At 43.6% G+C, this 27,798-nt stretch overlaps 2 protein-coding genes across 10 annotated transcripts; one reads left to right on the top strand and one right to left on the bottom strand.

Annotated features, from left to right (window-relative positions):
- The first annotated feature begins 1,164 nt into the window (after nucleotides 1-1,164).
- On the top strand, nucleotides 1,165-27,492 carry LOC109756042 (pentatricopeptide repeat-containing protein At2g37320). 9 transcript variants are annotated; one of them, XM_073505298.1, is made up of 8 exons: nucleotides 1,165-1,409; nucleotides 1,835-1,947; nucleotides 2,718-2,904; nucleotides 2,997-3,104; nucleotides 22,154-22,817; nucleotides 23,003-24,819; nucleotides 25,276-25,364; nucleotides 25,485-27,492. In XM_073505298.1, exon 8 carries the CDS (start codon nucleotides 25,503-25,505, stop codon nucleotides 27,237-27,239), a length of 1,737 nt encoding a protein of 578 aa, XP_073361399.1. In that variant the 5' UTR covers nucleotides 1,165-1,409; nucleotides 1,835-1,947; nucleotides 2,718-2,904; nucleotides 2,997-3,104; nucleotides 22,154-22,817; nucleotides 23,003-24,819; nucleotides 25,276-25,364; nucleotides 25,485-25,502; the 3' UTR covers nucleotides 27,240-27,492. The 9 variants fall into 9 exon arrangements, with proteins under 9 accessions (XP_073361399.1, XP_073361395.1, XP_073361396.1 ...); XM_073505294.1 differs by having other exon boundaries at nucleotides 22,154-22,343; nucleotides 22,686-24,819; XM_073505295.1 differs by having other exon boundaries at nucleotides 22,225-22,343; nucleotides 22,686-24,819.
- LOC141027445 (zinc finger BED domain-containing protein RICESLEEPER 1-like) lies at nucleotides 10,651-13,148 on the bottom strand. The gene is made up of 5 exons (XM_073504475.1): nucleotides 11,968-13,148; nucleotides 11,805-11,893; nucleotides 11,623-11,761; nucleotides 10,814-11,425; nucleotides 10,651-10,716 (listed from the first exon to the last, which is right to left on the bottom strand). Exons 1-5 carry the CDS (start codon nucleotides 12,457-12,459, stop codon nucleotides 10,651-10,653), a joined length of 1,398 nt encoding a protein of 465 aa, XP_073360576.1. The 5' UTR covers nucleotides 12,460-13,148.
- Nucleotides 27,493-27,798: the final 306 nt, after the last annotated feature.

Raw genomic sequence — 27,798 nt, forward strand, 5'->3', positions numbered from 1 at the left:
ATAATCAAGCTAACCTAGGTAATAAGCATTGGTAGTCCAATAGGATTGAGCGTTGACATATACAAAACCAGTGGATGAAATACTCTTTATTATCAATTGTTTTCTTAAAATTGTCCATGCTAATTTAGCATTGTATTCTACTCTCTTCGTCTCAAAATAAGTGTCTCAACTTTAGTACAAAGTTGTAATAACGTTAAGACACTTATTTTGGCACACAAGGAGTATTTTACTACAAAACCCTCAATGTCAGCTAAGAGTCCCGCAGCAACGCGCGGGGAACCATCTAGTTCCCTATATGGCGCATTCTATGTCAGGTTGTCAACCTTTCGCACTTGAAGTTGGCGAGCGAGCGACACACACGGGCACCTTGAGTGCGAGCTAACCGGTTTTGGGAGCATTCTAGAAAGTCCCTGAACGGGGGTTTTCTGCTTCTTTTTCTTTTCCTATTTTTCTTTCATTTTTCACAATTTTCATTTTATTTTTTCGAAAATATCTGAAATTTCAAAATTCTGTTTGCGTCCTATTTTTTGGGAGGAATTTTATTTTTTTTTCAAAATTTGGTCAGTTTTTCAATTCTTTGTTTAAACATTTTCAAAAAATGTTCATGTTTTCAATTTTTTCAGAAATTCGAAAATGTTCGTATTTCGGAAAAAGGTTGCAAATTTGAAAAAAGTTTGTGTTCTGAAAATGTGTTCAGAATTTCAAAAAATGTTCCTGTTTTGAAAAGAATCACAGATCCAAAAATGTACGCGGTTTCAAATGTTGGACAGGGTTTTAAAAAAATGTTTGTGTTTAAAAAATAAAGTAAAAACATATGCAAGATTCAAAAAAATATTGGAGATTTTTCAAAAAATGTTTGCGTTCTAAAAAAAGATTGAGTTTTGGAAAAAAATATTCACAATTTTGAAGAAGGTTCGGGTTTCATAAAATATTCACTTTAAAAACATTCCATTTTGAGTTTTCAAAATATGTCTTAGATATGTCGCTATTGATAGTTTTAAATGTTCCGCGCTGCCTATTAGGCACCAAACCTCATCAGCTCAAGTGTCTTGCCGCGTGCGCTCATGAGCGCAAGGTCCCGTGTTCGATCCCTTGCTTTCCGAGTGCCGCATGGCTCGATGCCTTTGGGCACTGGGAGATGAAGAGGTGCTTATGAAACCCGAACCTAAATTGCCAGCCTTCGCACCAGCCGGCGGAACCCTAGCTCTGGGGCTACTGCCAGGTCAGGACGGCGGAATCGGCCGCTCCTTCCCTGGCGCCGCACTTCGGAGGCTTGCGCCGCTCGGCGCGTTCCCCGTCCGCGTCTTTCCTCCGGCCACACCTTCTGGATTCGCGCCGCTCCGCCTCCGGCCCGAGGGCTTTGGAGGCTTGCTGTTGCTCCCGTCCTCTTTACCGCTGTGCGTGCACATGTATGATTCTGACCTTGCTCCGGTCTCTCTCTGACCTTGGCCCTTCTGTCGTTGATGCCCCGATGTTACTGCAGCTGTCCTTATGCAATTGATTCTGATTCATGCACCAACTACTATTCTATGAAATTAGTATTTGCTAGTATTAGATGTCAATGGACCATCAAAACTTCAGAAAAAAACATTCTTATAAGCTGCTAACTCTTCAATACTTGCTAGATAGTCTGTCATGCTTTCAATTTTTCTTGCGAATAAGCACTACTTCATAGATTACAGACCCCATGTTTCATAGTCCATTGCAAGAATTTGTACTATTCAAGGAGGTGTCCAGGCTCAATAGGGGTCTGTATTTCATAACCATAGGTTTATGCTACTTGTGATGAATTCGTAATAAAATGTTATTTTTGTTGCAATTTCACACTTTTCAGGAGTCTGATATGCTTGGTCAAGTTTAGTGCAGCCGCCCCCTATTGATTCCATTATCTCTGATGCACGGTGGTCGGCCGCTAGTCACCTCTACCTTCTGTCGCCACGTATCCAGGTCAGCATTGTGGCTTCCTCGACACTAAACTTATGCAACCATCCACCACAAATTTTCCTTTGTGACCTATATATATATACTCGGCTTCAGTGTCAGTCTTGCTGATCTTAGGTAATCAACATTCTCTCCGCTTACTTGTCAGATGGGCGTTGCTTTGATGATTTAATCTGATAAAGATGACACACTAGGACGTAGGTGTACACAGAAAATTTCCAGTTAGTTTGTACGTGACTAGTCTGATTCTGCAGCTCCTTCATGCCACCAAGTACTTCCTCCACATGCTTCGATTACTTCTAAACAGTCTGATTCTGCTACTATTTGATGGTAGCCTAGAGAGGCCGCCAAAGATAATCCTTCTTTCATCGCCAAGGACATAATGTATTTTTATCTATTCGGTTGTCAAATGGTTCCGTATCACATGTGAGTTTGGATGATTTAGATAGATGATTTATTTGTGGGGTCTGGTGCTCATTATAATGGTGTGCCGCTAACAAGGATAAAAGAGAAATTCTCCTGCATTGTGATTAATGTATATGACCCTACTCAGCAGGAGCTTAACAGTTAATGTTTTTGTGGTACTTATCTTGCTTGCAGTTTATATGGCTTCTTTGTTAAACGTACGAAGGAATACTTATTGTGATATGTCTTAGCACTTTTATAATCTGACCTCCTTGATGCAGTTTAACAACAATGGTTATAGTGGCAAAGTTCCATTGTTGTATATAGTATCACGATTTTTACGAAAACTTAACATCTCTTTTCTCGACCAGAATTTCAAGTCATAGACGATGGGTGTTGAACTGCTAGAATATTTATGCCCCTTTGCAACACATGGGCATATGTGCTAGCTTATTCCAAAAGAGAAAAACATTGGTACTATGTTGATAGCCAGGGTGCAAGGCTCAAGGGAAGCAGGTTCTCTAGCTCTCTGTATGCTTATGGTATCTTGTATGAGGGGTATGTTTTTCTATACCTCTATATGTTGCTTTGCTCATTGTTCATATTATCTTGAAGTTGCACCCCTTATGTTTTTGTGCTTTACATTTCAGTTACAAATTCAATTCAAATGTCAGTTGAGGAAGCTGCTGAGTTAGCATGGCGGGCTATTTATCATGCAATATTCCTTGACGGAGCTAGTGGTGGCTGTGTTAGTGGTGGTACGCATTCTGTTTCTTAGTATCTATCATGATATTTGTTTTGTTTACTCACAACATGCATGCATATTTGTTAAACACCTTATCATTATATCTTCCTTTTGAAATACCAAACATAACTATTTGAGTTGCAATTACTTCCGTAAGTTTTTTTGCAAAGTTTGGCAAAGTTCATAGATTTTTGCATTTTCCATCATGTAATGCACACCCCTAGTTTGGAATAGAGATTATGATGGTAATAAATTAAGCCACACCTTTCTATTTACAAATGTACACTGTTGTAGAGTATCAAAGGTATTGTAGGGTATAGACATGGGTCCAGACATCTAGGAAAACCTCCCTATATAATGGTTACATGTTAATTACATGCGTAGGTATATTCCTTATTTTCATACGGCTTACATCTTGGTATATTCTAAAATATGGTGTGATGTATAAAGAATTATGGTCAACACTATGTGTTTGGGTCAAATTATTATTTGAAAGTAGGGGTTAAAGTTTGTCGAAACAAAGAAGATTATCATTTGCGGTTGAGAGTATGGCTAATATCCCACTCGGTCCTGTTTGCATCATTGCAAACGTGGCCCACTTTGCAGAAGAATACACCAACCATTTTGATAGTGGGCCTAACTCATCTTGACAATTCTGTTTGGGCCTCACTTCCCCTAATATGCTAGTCATCATCTCCTTTTCCGTATTTCTCTTGGTCATTTCACGACCTGAGAGATACGCCAACAATTTGGAATTCACAAACTTATTTAGAATTCGTGAGTATTAAATTCGCCGCAAACATTTTTTGAGTTCACAAACTTATTTTGAATACGTGAACATTTTCTGAGTTCGCAAACATTTTTCGAATTTGCAAACATATTTTTTGCACCTGTGAATGTTTATTGAATTCTCAAACACTTCTTTTCAAATTTGCCTTAAATGTTATTAGATTCTAAAATATGGTGTGATATAAAGAATTAAGGTTAACGCTATCTTTAATGTTTGGATCAAATTATTATTTGAAAGCACGGGTTAAATTTGCCGAAGAAAGAAGTTATCGTTTGGGCTTGATAGAGTATGACTATATCCCACTTGGTCCTGTTGCATCAAAAGCGTGACACACACATTGGAGAAGAATACACCAACCATTCTGATAGAGAGCCTAACTCATCTCAACAATTATCTTTATGCCTCATTCCCCTAATGCGCTAGCCATCATCTTCTTGTCCCGTATATCTCTTAGTCTCACTCCCAAACACTTCACATGATCTGAGAGAGGGAATGCCATTAGCCATGGCAACATTGTCCCATTCGACCGTTCATGCCACTTGAGAGGATGAAGGCTCTAGAGACATTGTGCGAGAGGCATCGTAGTTAGTTTGCCACCATCCTAGCCACGATGACGACAATGCTGCAGAGCATATAGTGGAAAGTAGAGTAGGACGGTGGCGTGACAGCACCGCGGGAGGAGGTGCACTCGACAAGGGGGCACTTCAGTCTGTTTCTTCTTTTGGGCGAGTGGAAGCTAGATAGTCAAGACTCCCAATAAGATAAGATGATGGTAAAGCGTCGGATAAGACAAAGGGTTACCATCAGTAGCATGTAGGTGAACATTAAACCCCATGGGAGTTGCAACAATGCGCTCATCAGTAAGGGCAGCACGAGCAAGAAGATCCTGGATTACTTTTTTTGAGCAAGAAGAGACATCAGTCCCAAGAAAGTAGCGAAGAGGGCAAAGGTCGGGCATAAGAAACTGCACACTAAGACATGCCTTCACAAAGGCAATATACTCGGGGTCTTCCCGAGTGATGATCATTTCATCAACATATAGAGGGAAGAGTCCTAACTAGAGCAGTAAGGTGGGCAAACAACGTAGGATCATGAGCACTAGCTGAAAACCCGCATCATGAGCACTAGCTGAAAACCCGCGACAACCACTGCAGAAGCAAAACGCTCAAACCAGGTGCGAAGGGCTTGCTTAAAGCCATTTAGAGAGCGATGAAAAAGATAGAGCATGTCACTAGGAAGAGAATACCCAAGTGATGGCTGCATGTAAACCTCCTCACGCAGCTCACCATTAAGGAAGGCATTCTTAACATCAAGTCGAGACACAGACCCGTGGTGAACAAAGGCCACAACAAGTGTGCGAACAATGGTCATATTGTTCGCATGAGCAAAAATTCTCATTGTAATCAGGACCATGCTCCTACTGAAAGCCTCGAGCCACAAGACAAGCTTTGTAATGCTCAAGAACCATCACAACGAGTCTTAACCATGTAGACCCACAAGTGATGAGACGGACATGAGGAGGAAGAGAAACAAGATCCCATGTGCTAGCATGCCCATGAGCAACAATCTCCTTTGTCATCGCAAGCCGCCATTTGGGATGAACAATAACATCATGATAAGAAGCCGGCTCAAGAATAGCAGCGCTAGCGCTTGGAAGACAAAGGCGGTCAACAGGCGGAAGCGGGCGAGGACGCAAGCCATAAGTAGTCTGAGACGGGGAATATGGCACATCAGTAGATGCATCCACAAGACGCGGACGACGTGTATAAAGTGAGGAAAAGATGAAAGAATACGAGGAGGAATCATCGGGACAATCTCAGGTGGTGGTGACAAGGAAGCCTTCGGTGATGAAGGTGTAGAATCCTATTGTAAGCGAGGTGAGGAAATCATAGGAGAGATGTTTTATCTGCAATAATCGGAGAAGCAGGAGCAACACGATGAATGGATAAGGGCTCAACATGAGTGATACGAGTGTCGGGAAAAGTGAAGAAAGAGATATCCTCCACTAACAAAGTTAAGGAAGATGGACACGGGTACAAGGGATGAGATTCATCAAAAATCACGCCCCGAGAAATAGGCATCCGACAACCAACATGATCCTAGCAGAGATATACCTTATGCTGATCGTTGTATCATATGAAGACACACTCAATAGACTGAGTAGTCAGTTTGATGCCTTCACCAGGGGCATGGACATAGCAAACACAACCAAACAATTGAAGCGTTGAATAGATCAAGAAACATCAAGGAGACACTTGAAAGGAACGCCACCCTGCAGAGCAGTGGATGGCTAAAGGTTGATGAGATAGAGAAGTGGTGACAGATTTGGTCCAAAAATGCGGCGAAAGAGAGGCAACGGCCATCAATGCACGAGCTGTCTTAAGAAGGCGATGATGCTTGCGATTCCATTCTGAGCATGAGCCCTAGGACAAGAGATCCGAGCAGGAGTACCCTGCTCAGCAAGGACTCGACACGAGCTTGGAGATATACTCTCCAGCATAGTCATCACATAGCACACGAATAGGCATAGAGAAGTGGATGTGAACCATGGCAGCAAAACGCTTATATATAGATAAGACCTCACTACGAGAAGAAATAAAGTATATCTAGGTGTGTCGAGAGAAATCATCTATAAAGATAATATGCTAGTGAGGATCTCCTTTCAAGGCAAAGGGGGATGAACCCCAGACACTAGAGTGAACAAGGTCGATAGTATGCTCAGACATAGTCTATGCCAACAACCTTGACGGTCTAAAGACATAGCCGGAGACGGATCCAAGAAGACCACGTCTAACTAAGGATGAGAGACTGGCGATGGCGGCAGAGGGACTTGATCCAACATTCCACGTTCTTGTGCACTCTCCGTTCCCCGCCGAGCCGGCTTGGTGTCCTTGTCCTGTTTGCGGATTTTGTGTCACGCACTTGATTAAGCATCCCATGTTCTCCTACTGTGCGCCCTTGGACCCGACGATAGGTAGCGCCGTGTTCTCGGGCGCGTCCCGTGGGTAAAATCCAGGTATGCGCCGATTGTCCAAGCTCCTGCTCACCATTGGTGGTGCTCGAGCATGTGGTTATGGTGTCGCCCAACAAGGGAACACGGGATGTGGGATTGAGACAACACACATAGCAACCCGCAACTAGGCAAAGGATACCCATCCGGACTTGCTGGGAGCGGAGGTGGACACAAAGTTGGATGTTGAGCTCCATAGGAGTCCCAATAGTGCGCTCATCAGTAAGAGCAGCATGAGCAAGAAGATAATGGATATTCTTATCTTCAAAAATAAAGAAGCCATTAGAGGTAGTAGAAACCTCGATCTCAAGGAAGCAACGAAGAGGGCCAAAATCAGACATAAGAAACTCATTATGACAAGCCTTCACAAAGACAATGTGCTTAGAGTCGTCGCCAATCATGATCGACATATTGAAGAAGTGTTCGACCACGATTTGAATGGTGGCAGAAAGTGCAGGATCATGAGCACTCGCCGAAAAAACAGTCGCAGTCACCACTGGGATGAAGTGCTTAAACCAGAGACGATGTGTTTGCTCAAGACCATATAGAGAGTGACGAAGACGACAAACCATGCCATCCGGAAGAGAATACAGGTAGTGGCTACATGTAGGCATTCTTGACATCAATCTAAGGCACATACCAACGGCGAACAGAAGCCACGAAGAAAAAGTGTGCGAAGAGTGGTCATGTGGGCCATATGGGAACAAATGTCTCATTGTAGTCATGACCATGTCTCACCACTAGACGAGCTTTGTAACATTCAAGAGAACCATCCGAATCTTAACCTTGTAGATTCACTTCGAAGTGATGAGATGAGCATGAGGGGGAAGGGAAATGAGATCCCACACGCTGATGCTGCAAGAGCATCAATTGTCGATGCCATCACATGCTGCCCTTCAGATGATTAACAACGTTACGATAAGAGCGACACAATAACCATAGCGTTCCATAGGCAGAAGCGGGCGAGCTAGGAAGCCATAAGTAGGTTGAGTTGGAGGTGGTGTGTTGCCACCAGAAGAAGACATAGTAGTCGAGGGAGATGGCTCATCAGAAGAATCCATAACATGCAATGACGAGTGCACTAAAGTTGAGTAACATGAGGAAAAGAAGATCATGAAAAGATGAAGTGGCAAGAGTGCCTCGACTATTGACCAGGAGGGAAGTACCATCAACAGTAAAAACATGAACATGAGAATCTAGAGGTGTAATCGATGACAAATTGGTAGAATCATAACTCATATGAAAAGATGCTTCGGTACTAAGGATCCATGGAGGTACATGATATTATAAAAAGGTGGTGGTCTCTCAGTACCTCTAGAGTAAGTAGCAAACCCTATGAAACATGTCGATGGAGAACCAAAAGAAGCAGCTAGCAGACAGTGACGTCGTGTAATCTCCAGCATAGTCAGGAGCTCAACTGAAGAGGTCGATGAAGAAGCATCACGTGACGAAGAACAAGAAGCAGTTTTCCAGAAGTGATCGGGGATCGTTCCAACTGTTTTTTTTTCTTCACAAATGTTCACAAATTCAAAAAATATGTTTGGGAATTCAAAAAATCTTCATTGTCTCCATCACGTGATGCAAGCCATAAGTAGGTTGAGGCGGGGAAGATGGCACATCAGTGACGCACCCACAACACGCGGACGACAAGTATAGAAGTGAGGAAAAGATGGAAGAATACAATGAGGAATCATCGGGACAAACTCAAGTGATGGAGACAATGAAGCCACCAGTGACGAAGGTGTAGAATCTTGTGATAAGCGAGGTGAGGAAATCATAGGCGATTATAGCATTGGATCTGCAATAATAAAAAAAGTGTGGGAAGAGTGGCCATGTGGGCCATAGGAGCAAATGTCTGTTGTAGTCTTAACCTTGTTAGACGAGCTTTGTAATGCTCAAGAGAATCATCAAAGTCTTAACCTTGTAGACCCTCTTACAAGTGATGAGACAAGCACAAGGAGGAAGGTTAGTGAGATCCGATCTGCCGATGCACACAAGAGCATCAATCTCCGATGCCATCCTATTCGGGATGAACAACATCATGATAAGAAGTCGTCTCGAGAAGAGCGGTGCTAGAATAACCATAGCGGTTAATAGGCGGAAGCGGGTGAGTTCTGAAGCCATAAGTAGGCTGTGCTGGAGGTGCGTTGCCAACGCGCGGAATAATCCACAACACACAGATGACCATTCTAGTAAAGAAGAGGATGAGGGGAATCACTAGGGAAGCCTCAGGTAATGAACAAGGTGAAGTCATAGGTGACGACGGTGTGGGGTCTACAACAGTAGTACGGGAAGACACGGTGGGATGGCCGGACGAGGGCTATATATATATATATGAGTGATAGGTGCATTGGAAAAAGTGAGGAAATAAATATCCTCAATCAGGGAGGCCAAAGGAGAGGATGGGTGTGGATAGAAAGGACAAGACTCATCAAAAGTCACATCATGAGAAATGTGCAGTCTGTTTGGTGCATTCACGGGGGCAAGAAGAATGAAGCAAACACAACCAAACAAATGAAACATTGAGTAGTCAGGAGAACAACCAAAAAGACGCCCGAGAGGAATGCCACCCTGTAAAGCAGAGGAAGGATGAATGTTTGATGAGATAAGTGGAAGTTGAAACACCTCAACCCAAAAGTGAGGTGGAAGAGAGGCGGCGATCATTAATGCACGAGCCGCCTCAAGGTGGCACTACTTGCGCTCAGATGAATGTTTGATGAGATAGGTGGAAGTTGAAACACATCAACCCAAAAGTGAGGTGGAAGAGAGGCGGCGATCATTAATGCACGAGCCGCCTCAAGAAGGTGGCGCTGCTTGCGCTTAGCAACACCATTTTGAGCATGAGCACCAGGATAAGGCTGGTCGTAATGGAAGTATCATGCATGCCAACTAAGCAATGTTGATGAGGTGGCATAGATTTAAATGAAGAAAGAGATGCTTGAGTATCATATCATGATACCATATCATATTAAATGATGTGCTACTTTGTGTCATGCATAGCAATAAATATAGTCATATATGATACCATACATTACGAATGTAGTATCATACACTAGTATCATACGCATGATACTAGTATATGGTACACCCCATTACAACCAGCCTAAGGGAACTGAGCAAGTGTGCTTTGCTCAACAAAGCTTCTTACAAATAGACAAGACTTTACTACAAGAAAACATAAAATATGTCAAAGTGTGTCAAGAGAAATCATCTGTAAAGATTATATAGTAGCGATTGCCTCCTTTCGAGAAAGAGTCTATCGATGGCAGTGAAGGGAATGTGAAGCCAGTCAAGCTCCTAGATCACTCGTGTGAGGATCCTAATCAGAACAAGATTCAAAGTCGCGAATGACCCTACAACCAAAGTGAAAAAATGCTACCAAAAAAATCCTTGCTTTCAGAAAACTAGAGTGAAAAAATCTAACCACCTGAAATGAGTTGCATGGTAAATGGAGGAACATGAGCAATAGAAGGAGCATGAAAAGATGAAGTGCTAAGAGTGCCTCGACTATCGACTGGGAGGGAAGTACCATCAATAGTTCAAACATAAGGTCTTACATAAATAACAATGACCGAAATAAAATGATAGCTGCTAGATGAGGAAATGCAAAGTAGCTCTTGCTCCTCACATCAGTTGCTCATCAGTTCATCAATTTCATCTTCCTACATAGACAGAGAAATTCACTAGTTATCAAGCAAATATACAATAGTACAATGCTACAGCAATACAATCACACTTAATAAAAATATGGGAAGCCTACTAGTTGCTTTCCGTCGTATCTTCAGGAAATGGAATGAACTCGACATCATCATCATTGCCATCTTCCTACAAAGGTAAGTGCAAATATGCAATTTCAGTTAACATTTAGCAAGAGTTTAAGGTTACAAGAAGATAATACACAGTAGAGAACAAGTAACATTACCACTACAATTGTAGGCTTAAGTTGGTTTTCTTTTGATCCTTTAATGTAGTTAGAAGCACACACAAGTGCCTCAACCATGTTTGGGCTGAGAGAGCTACGATAGTCATCAAGAATTCTGCCGCTCGTAGAGAATGTTGACTCCGATGAGACACTAGTTGCTGGTATAGTCAAGAACTTCTTTGCCATCTTTGCCATGATAGGATATCTATGAGCATTCAACCTCCACCAATCAACTACACTGAACTTTGGATCCAGAATTGGATGGGTTTTGTCTTCAAGGTAACTGGTCAATTCAGATTTAGATGGCTCTGAATTTGTCTCCTCTAGGAAGGACTGAAACCCACTTGACAATGAGGACATAGATGTACTTGTTTGCCTACTAGATATTGAACTCTGTTCATTACTGTTGCCAGCCTCATTCTTGCGATTTTCCATCTCATAAGTAGCATAGAGATCAAAGAATTCAGATTTGATTTCCTCGGCCTCACTACTGCCCTTCTCTTTACCATACATTTTCTTAAAACAGTAATCAACAAGTTTCATCTTAAACCTAGGATCAAGAATGGTGGTAATGACCATGACATTGTTCTTTTCCTTTTTTTTTTGTTTTTCCTACTGTTTTCATTTCCCTCACCTTCACTATTGCTATCCCAATATTTATCAAACTTATCAAGCATTGCTTCTCCCATCTTTTTCAAGTTTGCATTTGAACCCATGGCATGCTCTACGATAGCAATCTTAACATTCATGATAAATGGATAAAAAATGTTGGCAGTAGGATAGGCAGATCCTGATAATACAGTTGTTACCTCAGCAAATGATTTCAAGATGGGTTGAATCTTCTCATATAATGCCCACTCTTCATCTTTAGGCTGCCATTTGTAGGCAGCATCTACCTCTGCATACTCCTTGAAAGCAGCTCTATACACAGTGCAAGCCTCTACCATTCTGCATGTAGAATTCCATCTAGTAGCAACATCCAAGCATAAACCTCTCCCAATTTCCATATTCAGAGACTTGCAAACCATCAATAATTTGTACATGCGTGTTGGGGATTTTTTCAAATACTTGATAGTATCCCTAAGCTTATTGATCAAAGTTTGCAATAGAGCAATGCCATCATTCACTATCAAATTGACAATGTGCGCACATCAGCGAACATGGAAGTACTTAGGAATAAATTTAGCCGATTTCCTAGCAATGATCTTGTCCATCAATCTCTTGGCAGCATTATCATTTGAGGAAGCATTATCCATAGTGATTGTCATGATCTTATCTTCTATTTTCCATTCTTGGCAACACTCAAAAACTGCTTGAGCTATGACACTACCCGAGTGAGGTGGATCTAGCTCTATGAAGTTTAAAACACGACATTGCATGACCCAATCATCATCTATGTAGTGAGCGACCACAGCTAGGTATGAAAGAGTTTGGTTTGAAGTCCATAGATCACATGTCAAAATAATTCTTTCAACAGACTTAAGTTGCTTTTTAAGGATTTCTTTCTCGGAAAGATACACCTTCATGCATTCAGCTCTAATTTTCTTCCGACCAATGAACTTGTAGGACGCATTCATATACCTCATGAGGATATTGAACCAAGCATGCTCTACCATCCTAAAGGGATAATCATGCACAATTATCATCTTTGCTATGATCTTAACGACTTCCGCATGATTATATTCATGGTTTACTATGAGAGATGCACTTGGCTTTTCAGGATCAAAGTTGATTGTACCTTGCTGTAGTTGCCTTCCCTTCTTGTTTAGATAGACTGAACAAACATCTTTATGCCTATTGAGACTAGTAGTTGACCCCCCCAGGAGTATAAGCAAACAATTTAGCACAATGCAAACATTTTGCCTTCGTAACAACCGCCCTTGGCATCCTCTTACTTACAGCCTTGACCTCCTTGAAATGCTTCCAACATTCTGCACGTTTAAGTCTCGTTTTCTTTACCTTCACCTTAGTAGTATCCACTGCCGCCTTTTTCCTTTTTCCTCCTTTCTTTGCTCTCTCTTTGCCATTGACCTCAACTTCTGTGTCATTTCGATTGTCTCCTGATCCAAGAGAGGGCTCTGACATATCATCATCCATATCATATGCCTCTGCCTCATCAACCTCCTCATAGCCTTCATTAACCTCTACCCATTCATCTTCATCGCCATCATCTTCCTGTGGAAAATGAAATAGAATGATTCAGATTTTACAAGCCAAGCATTTCCAAAATACTATTAATGCGAATTGATTGATTGATTGATTAGGAATACAAATAATGAACCGAAACACATACAAAATAATTAGTAAGTACCACTACATAATTAATTGCAATGTGCAAAATTGTACCAAGACTTCCAACAGTTTTATACAAAATTAGAAGTTGCATTAAGTAGTAAGTGATACTGTGATTTAGAACATGTACAAAATTTAGGGAATGAAATTATAATCCACAAGATATCCACAAACATTCAACTAGGTACTTGAACATGACTAATCTGGTGCGTGTGTGAGTGTGTGTGTGACAAAGTATTTCACCTAACTACACTGGTATTTCCACAATCAACTAACTACAGTTGGTATTTCAGCAGATTCACGAGTATTTCAGCAGATTCACAATCAATTAACTACAATTTGGATGACCTAGGGCGTCAAAGATTCAAAGTATATGCTAATATGAACTGGAATTAATAGAAAATGAAAAGGAGAGTGTGAGATAAACAATCTCACCGGTCTTGATCCAACGCCAATGGCATCGGCATCAGCGTCAGAGCATGTGGGTGATGTCGTCGCCTCTGCTCTTGGACGCCTTTGTCCTTGCGCTTGCTGTCGAGGATGAGAAGGCTTTGCTGCCGTCGAAGGAGACTCCCGTGATGCTGAATCGGAGGCCGAAGTCCTCTTCCTCACCACCTTCTTTCGGGCCTTGGACTCCATGCTTGGAGTCGCGGCTGCAGGTGCTGGTCGCTCGCGCCGTTCCATGGGGACGAGGATGGAGATGGCGGAGGCGGGCTGGAGTCGTCACCGGCGGCCGCTGGAGTAGAGAAGGAAGCAGAGCCACGGCGCCACGCCGGGGTCAAAGAGACGAAGACCTAGATATAGCCGCCGCTCCCTGCTACTCTGCTACTGCTGCTAGTCTCCTCGACTCCTCCTCTGGTCTCTTCGAAAGGCGAACTGAACAGCTTCCCACGAGGCCATAAAAGTGAACAGAACGTGGGGGAGGAGCCGAGGAGGTGGTGGGCTGTGGCCTGTGACGGTGGGCCGGGCTGAGCACTAGTATTTTGCATCTAGTAATTAAACTAAAAATTAGTGATCTGAAAATTAACGAGCCAAATGAGCTACTCGTGATACTCGCGAGCTAGCTCGTTAAGCTCGTTTATATTAACGAGCTAAAATTGTTGTTCAGCTCGGCTCATTAACTAACGAGCACGAGCCTTATCGAGTCGAGCTTCCGAGCGCTCGTTAAACTCACGAGTAACGAGCTTTTCGTCCAGCCCTAATGAGCACCAACACTACTGATGAAAGTTGTGAGGCAAGTCTGTGTACAATGACCATCACCGCTTGTAGAGGTCGCGAGATGAGTCATTGTAGAGCCACTATCGTAGCGTACGGAAGGCACCGGGGTGAACAACGTCATAGATGGAGGAGCACCAAGCATCGATGGATGATGCATGTGCGACACCTTAAAAAGCCACCACACAAGGAAGAGAAATTGTGTCCAATGAAGACATTGTACCTTTTTTTTGTTCTTCTACTCTTTTATAGAATTAGTTTTGTCTTACGAAAGAAGAGAGAAGTGGAGCATGGAAGAGCAGCGTATAGGGCGCGTGCAAAGGGGCATGGTCCCCTAGAGAGGCATGTTGACAAGATATGCTATCGTCTGTGAGGTCCGGCGGCGATGTACAACGTTGAGGTCCTGCGTGCAACAAAAGAGGGAGCCGAGATGTGACCTGCAACAACGGAGATTGCGGATGGGCGCCGACCTCCTTGAGAAGATGGTGCGGCGTCGACCAACTGGAACATCGGGACATCTTGGAGCGGCGAAAAGGCATGACCTCTTGGAGCGGTGGGACATTGGCCTCCTATAGAAGGCGGTGAGGCACCAACCTTCTAGAGATGGAGATGAGGCACAACCTACTTGGAGATGGTGAAGAGGTAGCATGCGATTGCGAGTGCGATGGAGGTTGCCAACAGTGGCGAGACGACGGAAGCAGTGGTATGGAGTTCGGAAGGGCATGGCAGGAGTGGTGGCCTTTGGGAATTCACCGGGGCGGGAGAGGCCTGGACGACGAAGGAGAGACTACCATGAACTTGTGGCACCAGAGCGACGACGACATTGATTAGAACTTGGATCGAAATCGATTTAGAGGAGCACGAGTTGTGCATGCGAGAAAGAAAACCTAGGCTCTGATACCATGTTAGGAATGTGCAACTTGTATTCCCAGGTGGTCATAGGCTGTACATGTACATGTGTGGTACAATATGCAGAAAACCCCTTGCGTAACGAGAAATTTTTTAAGGGTACATGACTATAATATATTATTTTGACATGTGCAAGACCCAAGCGTTGTGTTCCTTCTAGGCGGTCTAGAATGCGGGCAACATGGACTTGAGTCTGTAGTGCAACAACCAATCCACTAGTCGAAAAGGGAAATGCCATTCCTTGGGGGCAACAGTGATGTCGAAGAGACGGCTCTAATTTCTAGATTGCTGTCGAGAAGGACTGAAGCAAAGGGTGCAGATGACATGCATGTCCATACCGTGGTTTAGATTACCGATCATTGAAGACATGGGCATTGCATTCCTTCCAAATGGTCCAGACCGCGAGCTACTACCAACTCGAGATCGCGATGCACCAAAGGCGCTGTTGCTCGAGTAGTTCTCCTCAAGATCACTGAAGTTCTAGTCTCCGTCCCAAGCCGAGTAGATCCTCGGTGCTTGGGCGGAGATAGCCTGCCGCTCTTCAGTAGATCTAATGTCATGGTGGAGGAGGTCACGACAGGGTCTGAACCATCGAGCTCTATGTCTCTGGTGGCTCGGTTAAGCCGAGACGCGACGCAAAGGCTACGTCGGCATCTATCTGATCGTCGGCGCTTGAAGCCACCGAGTTGCTTCGATTTTCCAGAGGGACCTGTATGAGCCACCAATGTTAGAGCTAAATCCGGCGGATCTCGGGTAGGGGATCCCGATCTGATAGTCTTGGCTAGATGGTAACAAGGACACAAGGGACACGAGGTTTACCTAGGTCCAGTCCCTCTCGAAGAGGTAAAACCCTACGTCTTGCTTTGTATTGACTGTGGATGGGGGTAGAAAGTATAGGTGATCTACTGCGAGATCGTGTGTGAATGAATCTCCCCTCTAGGGCCCTGGCACCTCGGCTTATTTACATACCGGGGGTACCTATGGCAAACGTGCCGAGGACTATCTTACGCCTTGGAGTATACGCCAAGTCTTCATGTCATTCCTTCTTGAAGCTTTTGGATCAGATGAACGTGGCCCACTAGTGATGGGCTCTGGGGAGGGGGGGGGTGTACAAGGCCCAACCCAAAGGATGGGCAACCGACATGCTTAGCATCCCCTAATCTAGGACTCCGTCAACAGGTGGCTCAATAATATCTCCTGTGGCTCCTGTGATAGAAGCATTGGCTTCCACTAGTGATGTGCAGATTGGCACATCGACAGCGGCTTAGATTGCTAGTGTGCCAAGGTGGACAATAGAACGAGAGGAGCTGCTAAAGGTGCATTCACGAAAGTGTGTGCTGGCTCAGAACGGTACTGTGCCGAGGTGGACAACAGAGCAAGAGGAGCATCTAAAGGTGTATTCACGAAAGCGAGGTGAGGGTATTGCACATCAGGTGGAGCAACTAGATCAGCCACCGACGGAACAAGGTAGTACTGATGTGATTTCCATCTCTGCGGGGATCAGGCTAAAGGGCCAGTGGCCTTGAGGAGAACTACTCGAGCAACAATAGGGATACTATAGAAATGGTATGGGTTTGATGACAATGATATTGTTAACTATTAACTTGAGATGCAAGGAAAGGAAACATAGCCTAATAAGGGCTCCAGGACCAATACTAATACTTCCTAACACCCCCCTCCCCCCTCAAATGCAAAGTGTATACAATATCATTGCATTCGAAGAAGTGTAACACTAGAAAAAAAATATGATAAATCTCCGTGTCTTGAGAGTACCATCGCAACATGAAGAGTCTTCAAAACCTGTCGAGTCAAGCCAAGGGGATAAGGAAGAGATAGGCACATCAGAGAAAGGCACTGCATCAGTAGAAGATACAAGATAATTATCAAGAGAAGATGGGTTGTCAAAGGAAGATGGCACATCAAGAGAATAAAGCATTGCACAGAAAATCATAGCCCACGACAACTGACAGCGAAAGAAGATCGGCAGCTAAGACAATGGGAGTAGATCGACAATGCAAAAAGAGTCCATGAAAATCCTATAGAAAACAAGGGCATGTAGGCCACAAAAGTTGTATCGGAAGGACCAGGACCAGAGAAAGGCTGACGGACAAAGGTATTGTGGACTCGCATGGCATGAGAAACACAAAATATCAATTTGGTGGACGCTGTGAAAAATATAGAAAACTAGAAAACATAAACTAGGCGACGGCTAAAAGACTAGGGGTAGTGGCATGTGAAGAAACATGAAGCTTTTTTTCATGGATTGATATTACAAAAGATACTAGGTAGTAGTAGCCGATCAGGAACTGCACACGTGACCAAAAGAAGCCAAAGCAGTGCAGCTGTAGTAGAAGAGCAACACACTAGCATTAGCAACATGAGAGCAAGCGTGCCAGTAGTAAGAAGCAAAGGGTAGCGACACAGTAGCTTGATGTGAGAAAAAGGATTTCCCCGCTTTGTATTACAAAGCAACCATCCGATACAACCAACGATAGGTGCTGGGGCGGAAGCAGCACAATCACGCCCAAAAGAAAAGAAAGAGAAAAAAAAAAGAAACAAATGCCGATAACGGCGGATCGACAAAAACGACGAAGCCTCGCGACCGGTGCGTCCACCGGAAATCGTCCCCCAAGCTCCGAGACTCCCAAGCGCTGCTACCAACCAACACCTCCAAGAAGGGACGCGACAATGACGACGTTGCTGCCAAGGGTTTCCCCCGGTACGCGGTGAGGAGAGAGGAAGGGTAGCCCCGACGCCCTCCAGGAAGGTCCGGTGGTACCCTCAGGCGCCACCGCGTCGGTGTCGGCCAAGCCAACAGGGATTTCTCCCGATCCCATCCTCCACCTCAGGCACTCCGGAGCTCGCCACCAAACCGACCACCACCCTGCGCCAACACGGACACGAAGCTTCCCACGCTGCCTCACCACGGCACCGCGAAGATGGCCTGCACAACGAAGAAGGGGAGCCGGGACTAGGGCAGCAGCACCGTCAGCATACTGGAGGGCCCTACCTCCACCGTCCACGACGGTAGCCGACCGGACGCCAAAGTAGGAGCCTACTGAGCCCGCACAACAGCCTGATGTGCAAGCAGAACAACCGGCCAGGAACAACGCAGAAGAACAGAGCAACACATGCAGCCGGAGCAAGATGGCGGGCGGCAGAGCCTGGTGCAGAGAGTCGAAGTCTTGGAGGTCGCATGTTGGTGGCGGGCAGGAGGCGTCCTGGCTGCTGCATAGAGCTAGTAGCATGGGCAACACACTTAACAGAGGAGCACCAGTAGGGCGCATACACATCGACAGAGGAGCAACAACGGCTGCAGCTGAGCGTGCAGGGGAGCAACTGGTGGGAGGCATGATCTAGATGGAGCTTCTATGGGAGAACACAACCATGGGCGATTGGAAGGCAGAGGCAGTGGTGGACGACATGGCCTGGAAGACGGTCGGAGGCTGCCAACGTAGGTCGGGTGGGAGAGGCGTGATCTAGTGGGAGAGCCCTGCGGCAAGGTAGTTGACTTCCAGCGAGGGAGACCTACAGGTGGGCATGATCCAGCGAGCGGCCTGGAGGAAGATGAAATCCAGTGGGCGGCTGCTTTTGAAGGTCGGACCTGCTGATGGAGCCGGACGAATCGTTTCGGGAGGCAGCAACGACGGGAGCAGCGCAGCCAGGAGGAGAAGACGACGACACGAATTAGATCGGGAGGGCAAGTTGCAGCGCCCGAAAAACCTCCTAAACCTGGGCTCATGATATCATGTTATGATGCAACTTATCTCTATTGCAAGGCCCAACTTATCTCTATTACACAAGATTTGAGATGCAAGGAAAGGAAACATAGCCTAATAAGAACTCCAGGATCAATACTAATACTTCCTAACACAAACTATGTTCCCTATGAAGCATTATCTCCAGCCAACAAAGTGTTTGTTGCCTCTCTTTAGTCTGTGTCAATTCCGACTGACTGGAAAAAGGCAAAGGAGGACTTAAAGTGGCGGGTGGCCATGGTGGAAGAGCCAGGCTCTATGTAAGAATAAGACATTGGTACTAACACCCCTTCCAACAGGAAAGAAAGCAGTCAGCTGCAAGTGGGTATGCACAGTGTACTCTATGAAGGAGAATGCAGAAGGAAAGGTTGAAAGGTACAAAGCAAGGCTTGTGGCGAGGGGTTATGGACATACTACATTGACTACGATGAGACCTTTGCTCCAGTAGCAAAGGTGAACACCATGAGGATTCTGGTCTCTTGTGCAGCAAATTTCGGGTGGCCTTTACACCAACTTGATGTGAAGAATGTCTTCTTGCATGCGGACTTGCAGTAGGAGGTATACATGGAGATTCCACCTGGGTTCTCGACTTTTGAGAGAGACTGTTGGCAAGGTATGCAGGCTAAAGAAAGCTCTTTACGGACTGAAATTGTCTCCAAGTGCTTGGTTTGACAAGTTTAGATGGACGGTGTGTGACATGGAGTATGGACAATGAAATGGTGACCATACATTGTTTTATAGACACTCTAAAGGGACAATGACCATCCTCGCAGTTTATGTTATTGACATCATTATCGTCGACGAAGATGACGTAGAGATGGCAAGGTTAAGGGGGTGCCTGAGTAAGGCATTTGAAGTTAAAGATCTTGGCCGACTCAAGTACTTCCTTGATATAGAAGTGGCAAGGTCTGAAAAAGGAATAGCTCTGAATAGCTCTTTCTCAAAGTATACCCTGGACCTCATCTATGATGTTGGCATGTTGGTTGTCGAGCTGCTTCAACCCCAATTGATCAAAACCATAAAATGTCTTCTCGGGCTCTTGTAGCTATGGATTATTGCCTTACGTATCCGCTCCATGTAAGATTGCAGTTCAGTATTGTAATAATTTGTGTGTGAAGAATGATCTTATATGATTTATACATAAATTTATTGCCATACTTAAGTGGCATCATGTCAATCATACACAGTATGAATTATCATCATTGCTCTTGGTTCTTGTCAGTTGTCACATGCTTGAAAGCACTAATGATTTCCCATTAAAAAGTAGTAATATTTCTCCTTGATGCTTATATACATGTCACCTTAAATTATCCTAAGGATGAAATAATGATAGTTCTTGTGTGATTTCTGATTTTTAATGTTGTCATGGTGATGGTTTGGCTAAAGAAAAAGAGAAGCTGGAAGGCAACATTTGTAGGGTTTTGGATTTGTTTAGTATGTTGCATTCAACACTAGGGGTCAGCTTTGAGCCCTTATCGACCTACAATGTTGTATGGCGCTGAGTGTTGGCCGACTAAAAGGCGACATGTTCAACATTTAGGTGTGGCGGAGATGCGCATGTTGAGATGTATGTGTGGCCACACAAGGAAGGACCAAGTCCGGAATGATGATATACGAGATAGAGTTGGGGTAACACCGATTGAAGAGAAGCCTGTCCAACATCGTCTGAGATGATTTGGGCATATTCAGCGCAAACCTCCAGAAGCTCCAGTGCATAGCGGACGGCTAAAACGTGTTGATAATGTCAAAAGAGGCCGGGGTAGACCGAATTTGACATGGGAGGAGTCCGTAAAGAGAGATCTGAAGGACTGGAGTATCACCAAAGAACTAGCCATGGTCAGGGGTGCGTGGAAGCTTTTCATCCATGTGACAAAACCATGAGTTGGTCACGAGATCTTATGGTTTTCACCTCTAGCATACCCCAACTTGTTTGGGACTAAAGGCTTTGTTGTTGTTGTTGTTGTTGTTGTTGGTGGTAATGTATGTCTAACAGCATTACAAGCACGATTCCGAGCTAACTTATTTTCTTATATATTTTCATCTTTGGATAACATAGTTGATGCTTACCGCCTGATCTTTTCATGTTAGCATATTATATTAATTGATGACATTAACTCTTGAGATGACCTGCAAAAAGAACTTCATCTTTTAATATCCTTTGCAGGTGTTGTTAACCACTTGTTTTCTTCAGCATGAACATCATCTTGGTCGTCCTATTAACCAAGTAAGTTGCACATCTTGAATAGCATAGCTCAGTTGGAATCTACACTTTTTTCCTTAATTACCGTATCTTGTTTCTGTGAAATATTTGTTTCTGTATAATATATTCTATTTTAATGACCAGCTCACATGTATGTAGATATTTGGCCAGCTTTGAGTTTCAAACTTCAGTTGCAGCAATGGAAAAATAAAAATTTATCCCTTGCCCCTCTTCTTAGCAAGTTCATATTTTTATTCTAAATTGCCACTAATGCTACATTTTTGCTGTTTTGTATTTGGCAGAATCTAGGTAGCCTTTTGATGGATTTCCTGTATTTTTTTTGGGTAAGTGAGTATGTATGAACACTTTATTGTTTAAAACACAAGAGAAAAGATGAGTGCCTGATGTGGAAAAAGCGTGTAAAGTATGCTAGAATGACTATAGGACCCTTGTGTATGGTTTCTCTTTTGGGATAGCTAAATTAGCAATATATTGGTGCATCTGACCTCTAACTGCTTTCAAACATTCTGGATGACAGGAATGTGTTTGATCCACACCATAAGCGTATTTCCATCCAAAGAGGAATTTAATTGAACCGAGAAAGAGGGCACAAGTAATAAAAGTCGATGTCAGTAATACATTGTTTCTTTCTGTCACCTTCCGCCTATGGTAATTTTCCATATAGTTGATTTTGCAGCATTGATCCAATTCACATCGATGATCCTCTTTTCCCTGCTAACATTGTGGGCCGGAATTGTTTCCGGGTCCACCACTGCATCAAGGTTGGCTCAAATTATCTTTTCTGGACTGGTTGAATCCTTCTGTTGTTGTCTAGAGCTTTTGGAGTTGTGGCAATGCTGTGATTATGCTCTTTTATCTGGTAGTTTGTTTGACCCGACAATCTTGGTATTGAAATTTAGTCTGTGCGGTACTAGTACTAATGCATTCTTTGTTTGGCCTTTGAAGATATAAATATTCGTCCGGCAAATCATGGATCAACAAGTGCTATTGGTATTTTCTGATGCTTTTCATGGCAGGCTTTTGCTGTTCTAGAGAACGAGCTACTGCAGTTCACAGCAGAATGTAACATGCCCGCATCATCATTCAGCCTGCTGAAGAAAATAATTCCAAGCATTGATTCCAATGAGTTGTAGCAGTAAGAGAACCTATGACTCCACGAGCTGCAGGAACTGTTGGGTTGGAAATTGGAATGGCCTCCTCTGTGTTCTAGACACTGAGTTCTACTGCAGCTGGTGGAAAAGGAGGCCAGTAGATTTTAATTTCCTAGCTGGTCTTAATTCTGGGTTACTTTCTTTTTTCTGGTGTACTCCCTCTGTAAACTAATAAAAGATCGTTTAGATCAGTAGTGATCTAAACAATCTTCTATTAGTTTACAGAGGGAGTACATTTTAATAGTACTCTTGTCAGTTTTTAATGCTCGTAGGTGTGAAAAACATTAGTAAAAAATGTTCACATTCAAGTCTTCTATTTACTGCAGACTTGTTCTAATGTATGATGCCAGCTGCCCTCCTCTCGCCTCTGGTTGCTGAGAACCTGAGACCGTTAATTGATTTACTATGCTGAATTGAACGACTCGAGAGCAAGACGGGGTGCACTCTGCACACACAAGGTACTGTACCTGTCACTTCCGTAACACGAGCTTATCCTATCACTTTGTAAGTATGTAATTCTCATCCACTTGATACCATAAATGATACTCCCTCCATTCCAAAATAGATGACCCAACTTTGTACTAACTTTTTTTACTAAAGTTAGTATAAAGTTGAGTCATCTATTTTGGAACGGAGGGAGTAGGTCCTTAACCTCCTGGCGGTGGTATGTGCTGCCAAGGATGCGACATGGGCATGGACACGGTCACGGAGGAGCAGTACGAGCAGACCCGCACAGAACTCTTGACCCGGAGGAGCACCCAGGATAAGCTCTAGCAGAGGCTCTGCATGTTTCCTGAATCATCTGTCCTCTGAACCTTACAAAACTGCTGAAGAAAACAGGAGCAATATCCGTAAGGAGGGCGAGTCCTTCGTGCTTTTGGCAGTCTGCATGAGCTTGTGGAACAGGAAATGGAGAATTGCTATGGAGGAGGCTACCTGACTTGATGCTGGAACTGGTGACCGGTACTGGCGGAGCAATTTTCCAGATAGCTGTTTCTCCCGAAGATCAAGATTGTTCCTTGAACACACCAAAAGGGTAGCTGTGAAGATTACTGCCGGGATCTGAGTGTCGGATTCTTCGTTGAAGATACTCGCACTGCAACTGCTGAGTTGGTCTCTTTGAGAAACAAGTCAGGGCAATTTTGTTGATATGATGTGCAAAACTACAAGCACGACGGACACCACACCATGCAGAGCATCAGGAAGATGAACAGGCGACGACTGACAAGGTTGGTCTGTCTTACAAAAACAGGCTTCAGTTCCTTGGACTGATGAGATTCAAGTTACCACTGCTTTTGTAGCGAAAGCAGACTTCGGTTCCTGCAGTTGATTAGTGTAACATTTTAAAAATGCTCATTCATTTCAAGAGTGTGATCTGATATGCCACTGAAAACTCCTTTAAAAAATGTATACAATGTAAGAATAATTTTATAAAATGTTGATAGCATTCATAAAAACGGTGTAACATTTTAAAAATGCTCATTCATTTCAAAACAAATGTACTGTGACATTGTAAACAATCTTTGTACAATGTAAAAAAGTCTGTGTAACTGAAAAATAATGCTACTCACCATTCAAAACATATAAATTTAAATTTAAATAAATGTCACAAGTTTCAAAAATATGTGATTTTAAAAACAAATATACAATGTAAAAAGATGTTCCTAGTTTAAAATAATGTTTTGTATCATTAAATAAGTTTCAATGTTTATTTGAATTTTTTAACACGTATTCGAAAAGATCTGTTTAAGAAAAATTAATCATGTATGTGAAAAATGTTAAACGTGTATGAAAATGTTTTGTATGTATACCAAAAATGTACACTATGCCTGACAAAAAAGAAATAAAACATATATTTGATAAAATGTTAATTATATGTTTGAAAAAAATATTAAACATGTATAAAAAATGTTTATGATGTATCCAAAAAATGTATAATATGTATGAAAAATGTAGACATTGAAAACGTTATAAAAATAAAGAGAAAATAATCAAAGAAAACCGGTGAAAAGCGAAGAAAGGAACCAAAAAACTGAAGAAAAAAAAGAAAAACAACAGGAACCCTAATAAAACAAAGAAAAACTGAAGAAAACAGAGTAAAAAACAAAAACACAGAGGAAAAGAGTACATGTCGCAGCGGGCGAGAGATAGCCCTAGCAGACAGCAACCGTGAAGGCCCAAGACATAGTGCTATTTTGCAGTTCTCCCCCAACGGCCCAACCCAACCGCGCGCGCAGCCACAAGCGAAGGCACGCACGCACCGGAAAAGCCGCCGCCGCCGCCGCTCGCCTGCTCCTGCCTCGTGCGCCGGCGCTGCCGCGTGCTGCTCCCGCTCCCGCTCCCGCGCCGGCACCGCCGCAGCTCTCCTGCTCCCGGCTCGCCCCCTACCGTGGCCCGCGCCGGCGCTGCTCCTGCGGTCCCCGGCCGCCGCGCTACACGCTTTGGTCCATCTCGGTTTAGGTGAGTTTTCAGGCAGCCTGCAGCCGGCGGTGGCTTTTGACATTTTGTGTCATGTGCGTGTGTATATGTCCAGTGTCCTGTATGAATCATGCTTTGGTGCTGCAGTTAATTAGTAGGCATACAGATTTTGTTAAGCGTGCGTGATTGCGCACAACTATTTCAACATTTTCTTATCAATTGTTGTACAAACTATCAAATATAAGATGAAGCAAGCCATTGATTTGGTACTCTTTTCTACACCTGTATTGTTACTTGTAGTTTTGTCATATTTGGTCTATTCTGTTGGACCGTTAGGCATCTGCCCCTTCTCAGTACAAAATCATGTATGTGTGCGTGCCAATAGGTCTGAATTGTAGTCTGCTTTCGGTCGATTGATTCAATATAAAAGAGCTTCTCTACAAAATCGTCTTCTGCGCTAGTATTACTAACTATGCCTTCTCTGTTGCTGTGGGACAGTTAAATTATTGGCATCCAAGCTTGGCGTCCAGTCAAAATCTCCTTAACTTGATGTTCGTATTCAAGGATGCTGGAAGAGGCGCTGCAGGGTGAGTATTGCAGCCACAATCTGCTTATGATAATGCATAAAGCAGAAGAGACCAGTGGATCAGTAAATCTTCCTTCATGATAAACATAACTAACTCAATGCCTCTGTTTCCCTTCACCAGGTGTGGATTTAGCTGTTCATGCTGCTAGGCCTTTCCAAACGGAGGCTTTGCACGACTTGCTGTGCGTGTCGTTGGGTTTGCCCATGGACAACTTCGGCCATGCACAAGCACAGCCATCTCCTCTGGTACCGTTTCAGCAAACATTTACCATCCTTCTCACCGATTCGTCTGTGCGTGGCGAATTTTGGCACTCACTTACCACCCGAGAGATCAAGAAAGCAAGGGGGTCGTGGCATCCATGACGCATTGAGAGTCATGCACCTCGTGCCAAGGAAGGCATATAATGGCAAGGAGGAAGGTCCATCTCACCGCCGCCTTATCAACGACTGTATGCATGACATCTTGGGAGTTCAGCCAGAAAATCATGTTATGCGCAATGGAAAAGTGCAGTTTTCTGGCTCAAGCAATAATACAGAGCAAATTTTACCCAATACCGTTGATTCTCATGATATCTCTGCTTGTCCTTCCATGAATAAGCTCGCAAAGGTAAACAAGTTTATGCTACTTGTGGAGCTGCATAGGAGGGGAATGAGTGCGGATATATCTATTTTAGCATCTGCCATGAGCTTTTGTGCTGTTAAGCAATCCATTAGGGGAGGTGTCCAGCTCCATGCTCTACTGGTGAAAGTTGGTTATGAATTGTCAGTCCTTTCTGGCACCTCTCTAATCAGCTTATATGCAAGATGTTATCAACTGGAGAATGCTTGTCAGGTTTTTCAGAACATGCCAGTTAAAAATACCGTGTCGTGGACAGCACTCATTTCTGGTTATGCGCAGGATAATAAGGTTGAGCCTTGCCTCCAGGTGTTTCAGCTGATGAGGCAGTCAGCGTGCAGGCCTAATGACATCACATTTGCCACTATCTTCAGTGTGTGCACTAACCACGCACTTCTTGCACTTGGTAAAAGTGTTCATAGTCTAGAACTCAGAATGGGTTTTGATTTGTGTGTGCATGTCTCAAATGCACTGATATCAATGTATGCAAAGTGTGGGAGTATAGATGAGGCCCAGTCCATATTTGGGAGCATTGCGTGCAAGGACCTGATTTCTTGGAACTCCATGATATTTGGATATTCACAGCATGGCCTTGCTGAGCATTGCCTAAGCTTGCTAAAGGAAATGGAGGAGGAGCACATAGCGCCTGATGCAATCTCCTTCCTTGGCATCCTGTCATCATGTCGGCATGCATGCCTTGTAGAGGAAGGCCGGCACTGCTTCAAGGCAATGATCAGACTTGGAATAGAGCCAGAGTTAGATCACTACTCGTGTATGGTAGACCTCCTGGGCCGGGCAGGATTGCTCGATGAAGCGTGGGATTTGATCCATACAATGTCCACGTCTCCAAATGCAGTCATATGGGGTTCTCTGCTGGCTGCCTGTAGGGTGCATGGGAACATTCCGATTGGCATCCATGCTGCAGAGCACCGTCTTAAGCTGGAGCCAGGTTGTGCTGCAACTCATGTACAGCTAGCAAATCTATATGCTAGCATTGATTGCTGGAGTGATGTGGCCAGAGTGAGGATGATGATGAAGGGGAGAGGACTGAAGACGAACACTGGGTGCAGCTGGATAGAAATTGGCAATAAGGTTTATACCTTCACAGCAGAAGACAGATCAAAGAGCCAACAAGTAAATCATGTCTTGGCTGTTCTTGACTGCTTGCGCTCTCATATGGAATACAAGGATGATTTGCTGATAGATGGTCTTGAGTTTGATGAGCCTGAATATTTCAAGGTAAGTTCGGGCACTGAATAAATATTGGAAGATCATAGATCGCCTCATCTATATGAAGGTAGAAGAATCAATTCTGTAGAAAAACCATCGACTCACCTCAGAGACTTGTGATATGATTCATCTGATTCCTACCTCAAATTTTTTGATATTATATTGTAGTCTTATTTATACACACTTGTTGTAAACTAGGCTTCACTAGTGATTGGTACAGACCATGCAGGGACTTTGATGTAAATTGGAGTCAAAATATGAGAAATGTTAGATTGATTGACTAGATGAGGTTTGACGTTTTTTTTTCTTTCTCTACTGCTATTTTTGCACTGATCTGAATAATGCGAATTACTTCACAACTTCAGTTTTAACATCTGGAAATTACTTCTTGATTGCAACTTGTGGCTTAATTAGTATCCTCTAATAATTATCCGTAGTTGCATGATTTTTCCTTTGGGTTGTAAAAGAAACAAATTTAATAATGGGTAATTCAATATTTTACTTGTTCTTTTCACGTATGTTAGTATATTTCACTACAATCTCCTCTAACCTGTAAGCGGGGTCAAAATCCAGGGCCTTTAAGTAAATT

This window comes from Aegilops tauschii, chromosome 7 (assembly GCF_002575655.3).
Source record: "Aegilops tauschii subsp. strangulata cultivar AL8/78 chromosome 7, Aet v6.0, whole genome shotgun sequence".
Taxonomy (NCBI): Eukaryota; Viridiplantae; Streptophyta; class Magnoliopsida; order Poales; family Poaceae; genus Aegilops; species Aegilops tauschii.

What these genes read in the sequence shown, in the direction of transcription:
- LOC141027445 (XM_073504475.1), bottom strand. Translation starts at nt 12,459, where the DNA reads ATGATAATTGTGCATGATTATCCCTTTAGGATGGTAGAGCATGCTTGG. An exon ending in GAATATGGAAATTGGGAGAG is followed by an intron (nt 11,762 to 11,804) that starts GTTTATGCTTGG and finishes TTCTACATGCAG; the next exon opens with AATGGTAGAGGCTTGCACTG. An exon ending in TCTTGAAATCATTTGCTGAG is followed by an intron (nt 11,426 to 11,622) that starts GTAACAACTGTA and finishes TGAAAACAGTAG; the next exon opens with GAAAAACAAAAAAAAAAGGA.
- LOC109756042 (XM_073505292.1), top strand. Translation starts at nt 25,503, where the DNA reads ATGCTGCTAGGCCTTTCCAAACGGAGGCTTTGCACGACTTGCTGTGCG.